Source organism: Musca vetustissima, unplaced genomic scaffold (genome assembly GCF_032173495.1).
Source record: "Musca vetustissima isolate MV318-11 ecotype Yass unplaced genomic scaffold, APGP_CSIRO_Mvet_v1 utg718, whole genome shotgun sequence".
NCBI classification, from domain to species: Eukaryota; Metazoa; Arthropoda; class Insecta; order Diptera; family Muscidae; genus Musca; species Musca vetustissima.
In genome coordinates this window covers 26,654-35,883 of record NW_026879958.1, presented here as the reverse complement: position 1 = coordinate 35,883, position 9,230 = coordinate 26,654, and the positions used below count along the sequence as shown (strand labels likewise).

General features: G+C 35.2%; 2 protein-coding genes across 2 annotated transcripts; one reads left to right on the top strand and one right to left on the bottom strand.

The window, feature by feature from the left end:
- Positions 1-267: 267 nt before the first annotated feature.
- Positions 268-1,310, bottom strand: LOC133325203 (transcriptional adapter 1-like). Its single transcript, XM_061533984.1, has 2 exons — positions 466-1,310; positions 268-394 (listed from the first exon to the last, which is right to left on the bottom strand). Exons 1-2 carry the CDS (start codon positions 1,308-1,310, stop codon positions 268-270), a joined length of 972 nt encoding a protein of 323 aa, XP_061389968.1.
- Positions 1,311-4,439: 3,129 nt separating this feature from the next.
- On the top strand, positions 4,440-6,691 carry LOC133325201 (xaa-Pro aminopeptidase 3). Its single transcript, XM_061533983.1, has 6 exons — positions 4,440-4,467; positions 4,530-4,804; positions 4,875-5,572; positions 5,635-5,738; positions 6,201-6,331; positions 6,392-6,691. Exons 1-6 carry the CDS (start codon positions 4,440-4,442, stop codon positions 6,689-6,691), a joined length of 1,536 nt encoding a protein of 511 aa, XP_061389967.1.
- Positions 6,692-9,230: the final 2,539 nt, after the last annotated feature.

The following is a 9,230-nucleotide window of genomic DNA, read 5'->3' as shown; positions in this document are numbered from 1 at the left end:
AAAGTTTAGAATGAAATCACTTTTATTTGAACTCGATTTTTGAGGAATTGTTTATTTAACACGCACAAAACTGTGAATATTTGACAACTTATATTATGAATATCATTTAATTTCAGCGTGAAATGAATAAGTTGTACTTACAATCCGAGGACTTTGCCCAGGCTGCTGCCGCGCAACTAACGAAAGGCGAAAAACCAGTTTTTGCTAAATTGTAATTCTTATATGTTTGTTATGTTTATATTATTTTTTATAAATAAATGAAGTATATTAATGTAGCATCTGTGTAATTCTTTCCATGTTTATGGCATAGACCGAATGTGAAGGTATTAGGTTATGGTCATTAAACGCTCGCTGGCAATCTCTAAGTGTTATTTCTTTTGTGACTTTAGGATACCTGAAATTTAAATAATTAATATAAACTATTATATAGACATTCAATATGTATTAAATTTATTCAACACGTACATTTCTTCACATGCTGAAAGGAAGGTAACATCATCGTTAGATCTTCGCATAAAATTTGGCGATGTTATTTCTTTGTCCAATTCTAGGGGTCCGTCATCGAGTTTTTGTCTTGTTACTGTATTCCGTAACGAGGGGTCTTTTAGCGGTGCTCCCACATCGTAGAAGAATGAACCTTCACCCGTGACTTTGTAATGCTCCTTCTTCATTATAATGGCTGAAATTAGGTTCTTCAAAAGAACTTGTACTGCCATGGCAACATATTCTGCCACACTATCCTCTACATTGATCAACCCAGACTCCCATGCCCCTATAAGGAAACGGCCCAAAATAAATCCCGCATCCGGAAGAAATAGTTCCTGGACACAATATCTTTGTGTTGGTAATATTTGAACATTTGCCTCTGTGCCAGCTGGAGGTCTAATTATTTTCATAGTATCTTCCATAATAAAATCTAGAAAGTCGTATGGTTCAAAAGTAACTCTGTCACTAGAAATTCTCGAGCTTTTCTTTCTTTTTCCTTTTTTATTACTGCTTGCGCTTCCGCTGCTGCCTAGCAATGCAGAAGAACTATTTGTTCCATAGATATTACCGATTCCACCGTATGGAGATACCTGTGGTGGCACTTGAAATGCATCGATTTTATTGAGAATCGCTATAAGAAATTGGTTATGGAGATGCATTTTATCAGATGTAAGAAGTTTTCGGGATTCGTAATCGAACTGTTCCTTTGACCATTTGTGCCGGAACCACATTTTCATATTTCCCAAATACTTGGTCACGTTTTCTCCTAATGCCACAAATAATGCATTTTTGGCTGCCACCACCTTGTCACTAGATTCAGTCATACTTTAAACAATTTAAATTTTTTATCTTTGGAAGCGACTATCTCCACAACAACAGACTGAATTAAAAAACGTTCCATGTACAACTAATAAAAGAAAGGATGATAAAAAACAAAGCCAAAATAAAATGGCCGATGATGTATTTATATTGTTGATGAAATGAAGTATCAGCTGATACTTATTAAAATGGACGATCGGCAGCACGGGTCTTGTAGAGTGTGTTTGGTCTGGCCATATTAGCATCTGTTGGCCAACGCTATTCTCCTCCGGATTTCAAAGCTGATGTTATTAGTTCTGTAGTTTTCAAGTTCCATAGTTGGTAGAGTCTACTGGACGTCTGGCGCGTTGATACCATTAGCTTGATTTCCTCGGCATTTACTGCCAGTCTCACTTTGGCAGACTCCACAATTCCTTCAAAGAAGTCTGTTACAGCTCGCAATGTTCGACCCATTATGTCGATGTCGTCGGCGTGGGCGAGTAACATATGATGTTTGGTGTACAGAGTGCCATTTCTGTTCACATTTGCATCTCGTATGTCCTTTTCCAGCAGGATGTTAAACAGGTGACACGACAAACTGTCACCTTGTCTGAATCCTCGTTCGGTATTAAAGGGCTCCGAGAGGTCCTTTCCGACTTTAACTTAAAAGTTATCCTACATAGCCATATTAATTTTGCAGGAACGCAGACATGGCTTTGAAAACCTCTGAAAGGATAGAGCTGTCGAATGCGGCTTTATAGTCATCGAATAAGTGGAATGTTTCGATGTGATTTTCGTGGGTCTTTTCCAGGTTCTGGAGCAGATTGAAAATCTGGTCAGTGGTGGATTCGTTAGGCCTGAAGCCGCATTGGTATGGTCTAATAATATCATTGACCATTGGCTTCAATCGTTTACATAGCACGATGGATAGCACTTTATATGCAATATGAAGGAGACTTAAGGGCTAAACTTAATGTTCGCGTTGAGCGTTTTTTGTTATCGCGTTAACGCACGCAAAAAGTTAAAATATATTTAACTTCAAAGCGCAGCGCACATCAACTTCGAGCGTTTTTGTTATCGTTTCCTTGTGGTTGTTGTATTTTCGATAACACATAACGCAACGGATGGGTCAACGCGAGCATTCTGCTTAGCCCTTTATTCCTCTATTGTTGGCATATATCGTCTTGTATTCTTTTTTTTTTTTTGTTTGCATGGTATACAGTATACTGAGATTCAAATCATTGAGCATGCATTTCTCTAGCCAAATTGTACTAATAAGCTGGTGTATGTTCCTGACCAGCAGCTGACAACGGGTCTTGAATAGTTCGGCTGGTAATCCATCGGCACCTGCTGCCTTATTGTTCTTCTTTTCTGACTTCATTCTGACTCATGAACATCTCGATTTGCTCACGCTCACGTTTTTCTTCTGCTTTCAAGATTCTACATTTGAAAATGTTCAATTATATAATAAAAATATTCTTTAAAAAATCTACGCCTCTTAGAAGACCCTATAAAATATTCTTTAAAATAAACCACGCCTCTTATAAGACCTTTGAAAATATTCTTTAAAATAATCCACGCCTCTTGAGAAGACCTTAGAAAATATTCTTTAAAAAATCCACGCCTCTTGAGAAGACCTTAGAAAATATTCTTTTTTAATTTTAAAGAATATTTTCTTGACATACTGTACCAATTCCTTCAAAGAAGTCTGTTACAGCTCGCAATGTTCGACCCATTATGTCGATGTCGTCGGCGTGGGCGAGTAACATATGATGTTTGGTGTACAGAGTGCCATTTCTGTTCACATTTGCATCTCGTATGTCCTTTTCCAGCAGGATGTTAAACAGGTGACACGACAAACTGTCACCTTGTCTGAATCCTCGTTCGGTATTAAAGGGCTCCGAGAGGTCCTTTCCGACTTTAACTTAAAAGTTATCCTACATAGCCATATTAATTTTGCAGGAACGCAGACATGGCTTTGAAAACCTCTGAAAGGATAGAGCTGTCGAATGCGGCTTTATAGTCATCGAATAAGTGGAATGTTTCGATGTGATTTTCGTGGGTCTTTTCCAGGTTCTGGAGCAGATTGAAAATCTGGTCAGTGGTGGATTCGTTAGGCCTGAAGCCGCATTGGTATGGTCTAATAATATCATTGACCATTGGCTTCAATCGTTTACATAGCACGATGGATAGCACTTTATATGCAATATGAAGGAGACTTAAGGGCTAAACTTAATGTTCGCGTTGAGCGTTTTTTGTTATCGCGTTAACGCACGCAAAAAGTTAAAATATATTTAACTTCAAAGCGCAGCGCACATCAACTTCGAGCGTTTTTGTTATCGTTTCCTTGTGGTTGTTGTATTTTCGATAACACATAACGCAACGGATGGGTCAACGCGAGCATTCTGCTTAGCCCTTTATTCCTCTATTGTTGGCATATATCGTCTTGTATTCTTTTTTTTTTTTTGTTTGCATGGTATACAGTATACTGAGATTCAAATCATTGAGCATGCATTTCTCTAGCCAAATTGTACTAATAAGCTGGTGTATGTTCCTGACCAGCAGCTGACAACGGGTCTTGAATAGTTCGGCTGGTAATCCATCGGCACCTGCTGCCTTATTGTTCTTCTTTTCTGACTTCATTCTGACTCATGAACATCTCGATTTGCTCACGCTCACGTTTTTCTTCTGCTTTCAAGATTCTACATTTGAAAATGTTCAATTATATAATAAAAATATTCTTTAAAAAATCTACGCCTCTTAGAAGACCCTATAAAATATTCTTTAAAATAAACCACGCCTCTTATAAGACCTTTGAAAATATTCTTTAAAATAATCCACGCCTCTTGAGAAGACCTTAGAAAATATTCTTTAAAAAATCCACGCCTCTTGAGAAGACCTTAGAAAATATTCTTTAAAAAATCCACGCCTCTTGAGAAGACCTTAGAAAATATTCTTTTTTAATTTTAAAGAATATTTTCTTGACATACTGTACCAATTTTTTTTTTTAATTTTAAAGAATATTTTCTTGACATACTGTACCAATGTATTTATTGTGTCAAGGTAACGACAATCAGCTGTTATAATCATATGTTCTTTTTAAATTGTTGTGTAAATATTTATTTATTTGCTCCTTCGATAAAGCAGCAAGGAACATGTTCGCACTAATTTATCGTAAATGTGGTAAGCCAACACTGTATATTATTGTATATGTATAATGTAATTTTAATAGTTTTCATTTTAAGGTATTTCGCATATTGCAAAGAAATTACCGATAGCATCAAATTTTTCCTCATACAACAATGCTACAAAAGCTCAAAAGAGTATCACAGATGCACTAAATAACCAGGTCTTCGGCCAACCTGTTTATGCCACACATCCTCATCTGATAAATAAGGATGAGCTAGTCCCAGGGGTGAAACTAGACGAATTCCAACAACGAAGGGCAAGACTTCTGGTCGGTGTTCAAAAATATGCCGCCGATTACATGAAAGACAAATGTACTAATCGCAACCACCTGGTATGAATTCCGCAGTTTAGGCATTGGATATAGTTCCAAGGGATATTTTTATAAATGAACTTTCTTTCAGATTATTGTTCCATCTTCAACAAAAAAATATATGAGTGATAAAATTCCATACTTTTTCCGACAAAGCAGCGATTTCTACTATTTGTCAGGGTGTTTGGAGCCCGATTCAATTCTTGCTATGTCCATCGATGATAAGGGAAATTCAAAATCAATGATGTTTATGAGGCCAAAAGATAAACACGCAGAACTTTGGGAGGGATCAAGAACTGGCGTGGACTTAGCTATAGAACTATTTGGACTAGATGAAGCATATCCTGTCGATTCATATGAGCATGAAATTAAAAGACATGTTGAATTCAATAAGCCTCTAATTTGGTTTGATCAGAACACATGCGATTTATCCAATGTTTCGGAAATTACTAAAAGAACATGTGGTTCCGCAATTGAGTCGCCTTCTACCATAATCCAAGGAATGAGACTTTTTAAATCCAGTGCTGAACAAAATTTAATGAGAAGAACATGTGAAATTGCATCTCATTCAATAAATGAAGTAATGAGTGAAACACGTCCAGGGCATTCGGAGCATCATATTTATGCAATGATAGACTTTAAATGTAGAATGCGCAATGCTAGTTATCTGGCATACCCACCTGTTGTAGCAAGTGGGAACAATGCAACAACAATACACTACATAAATAATACCCAATTATTAAAGTCGACGGATTTGTTGTTGATGGATGCCGGTTGTGAATATGGCGGGTATGGATGTTTGTTGGTACAATTACTTAGTGATGAAATGCACAAATTTATTTTATATACAGATACACAAGTGACATAACAAGGACTTGGCCTGTTAGTGGTAAATTCACAGAACCGCATAGAATTTTGTACGACGTAGTTTTGCAGCTACAAAAGGAGTTGATTGGTATGTTTATGCTTTAATTCGGAGGGATATTAATGTTTACATAGTATAGATACGTTTGGGGGTAACATTTGTTCAGGTAATCATTACTGGCCAATGCTAATATTTAACATTTAGCAAACTAAACTAGAGATAATTGTATAACAATTGCTCTTGTGTTGAATTGGTGATATTGCAGAGGAAGAAGTAGTCGTTTTACATAATACCGACCAAAAACTACTACTTGTGTTGAATTGGTGATACTGCAGAGGAAGAAGTAGTCGTTTTACATAATACCGACCAAAAACTACTACTAAAATATATCCATCATTGTACCCATGGTAAAATTCCTAAAATATGTAATAGTGCGAAAATGCAAATTTGTATTTGCTTTACATTTTATTAACTTACCAAATTGTACAAACCCCTCCTTTTCCGTAAACTAACCTTTTTTATAGTTATATTTTTGATTATTTCCACTTTCAGGAACGCTCCTTAATGAAGGTGGCCAGACATTGGATCATTTATTTGATACAATGTGTCTACGACTAGGAAAGTATTTGCAAGAAATTGGTTTGGTTTCAAAACATATAACTGATGTTGTAGGCTTAACAAGGGTATATTTAGTTTCATATATAAAATATTAAAATAGTAATGCTCAATTTTAATAATTATAGGCTGGTTATCAATTTTGTCCGCATCATGTGTCTCACTACTTGGGAATGGATGTTCACGATACACCCCTAATGCCTCGTTCGCTTCGACTCCTGCCAGGCATGGTGTGTACCGTTGAACCTGGAGTTTATATATCGAAAGACAGAACTGATGTTCCAGAGGAATTTCGTGGAATTGGTATACGGATCGAAGACGATATTTTAATCAATGGCGACAACCAGGTAGAGGTTTTAACGTCAGACTGTTGCAAAGAAATAACTGACATAGAAAACCTACATAAAAGGAAGGGAATTGAAAAGTAGACTTATATAACATCTAGTATTGTTCTTGTTTGCGCTTTGTTATATAAACTAGAGTTGTTTAAAAGGTAAATCTGTATATAAAACATATGTAGTATTAAATCATGCATGATTTTACATGGTTCTGATATATTAATTTTTACTCAGGTAAACTGTCTCGGAAAATAACAGCAATTAGAAGTGAATGCTCTTGGGATTTCACAAGTTTTTGTCATTCACTTGAACTTAACCCTTTAAAAGGCAACTAAACTTAAAATTAAATATATTTTTTTCTGTTTATCTAGCATACATAAAAGCAACATAACCTATAAAGATCCCAAATAACCAAAAAACACTACAAACGCCAAAAAAGTCACATCTCGTTGAATTAAATTGCATAAATTCAACGAGATGTGTATGAGTACTTTTCTGTACAATGGACAGTAATGGGTTAAACAAATTACCAATACTTTCATCAATTTAGTTTATTTCTCTTCTTATTTAGATAAAAAAAATATTTCTTAGACACATTTCCCGATATAGAAAAGACGACAAAATCTGTCTAAAAATATTATCAACAATCTGTTGATGATACAATTTAATGTATGTATACAATTATGTTTCGCCTTTATGCCGTCGAAGTAGCAATTGTGTCACATGCATTATTTAAAACTGGCCTCATTTAAAGATTAATTTATAGGTTTCCTTCTTCTTGATGGGCATGTGTTGCTCAATTTCATTTGGAATTGTGAAATAAGGAGGCGGTACCTATAAATAAAAGTAAAAAAATAGATTATATAGATTATATACATTACTCTTTAGGATAACAACAAAAAATCGTGTAAAGAATAATGTATCACTTGGAACATAACAAATTGTTGGCTGAAAAACGACGATGTAATCGTGGTACAATTATACAAGGTATGGTATCGTTTACCAACGTCAAACGTAGAGGGCATTATATGCCCTCTACGTTAGGGCATATAACGTTAGTGTCAACGTCATTTGACAGAAAATGTAAACAAACAAATTGTTTTTTTTTTTTTTTTTGAAAATGTAATATTTTCCAATCCTCAAAATTAAATTGAAAAACATGAGTGAACATCTTTCAAATTTATGTTTCTATCGCTTCCACGTCTTTCCTATAATTGAGCTATCGCCACTTATATTTGTAACACATATGAAAATGCAGGAAAATGCGATTTATTCAATGAAGAAAGATTTGCTTCCTCAAACTTTCCCAGCAGGCAGATTGAGTAAATTGAATACGGGAGCATATTTAATAAAGAACAATTTCAAATTGTATGCGTTCCCAATTTTCCTGTTGGGTGATTTTTAAAAACATAATTTGTCAAATTCATATTGACACTAGTATTACGTTGGAATCAAATCAGCTGGGATTTGCTGTTACTTTTTATAATTGTGCCATGCATGGATGCAATCTAATTACTTTTAAATTATCGCCCATGTGACATGTTCCGAGAGTTTTTGAATTCCCATACTTTTTTAAGGGGACCTCCCCCATTCTCGAGGTCAAAATTTTTTTTATTTAATTCGAATCTACACTAATTCAAGAATGTCCCTACAAAATTTCAAGTTAAAATCTCAAGAACTCTTGAAGATATTGCCGATTTATTGTGTCAGCGTCAAGTGACGGCTAAAGGGCTTCTCAAACTTTTAACACGTTTTTCTCTAAATATTTTTTTGCGAATGGCGGGTACGATAACTCAAAAACTAATAACCCAATCGATTCCAAATTTTTACACGTTTCTCTGTGAGTGTGTAGCTATCGTATGAACTAGGATAAAGCCAATCGGTGAAGATCTTCCTTATTTTTTAACTTGGTTTTTGGTCAAAAATCGGCGATTTTTCAAAAATATTGTTTCAAAGGTTCGCCATTTTGTTAATATTAGAGCGAAGTCAATAATCCTAGTTCATACGAGAGCCAGACATGTACTCTTTCTAACACCGTTGAAATTTTCGGATTCCGATGTTCCAGTGAGGAGTTATCATGCCCGCCATCAAAAATAAGGATTTTTCTTTAATCACAAAAAACAACAACAAAATTTTTTTGTAAATTATAAATTTAGCAGCTGCCTTAAGATTTCTGGCTGTTGGTGGGTTTCAGAGAGTAGTGGCGAATGATTTAAATATAAGTGTTGATCGCACAATAATGTGTAAAATATTGTGGAGAGTAATGAAAGTCCTGGAAGACAAAGTGTGTGCATGCAAAATAGTTGGCTTCTAGGAGACAGTGGTTACGCTTTGGAAACATTTTTGATGAGGCCCTATAAACAAGTGGAGCATGGGTCTTGTCAACATCGATATAATAAAGTGCACACATCTGCAAGAAACATTATTAAAAGGACTATTGGAAATCTTAAAAGTAGATTTTATTTTATAGATACTCAAAAATGTTACGCGCTGTTTTTAATAAAAGGAGCCGTTTTTTTATTTTCTTTAATTTTACTATAAAAACTAATGAAAACTAATTGAAAAAGACGCATGGGGTAACCCATGCGTCACTCTGTACGATTTTTCTTGCACTGTTAACATGAACGCA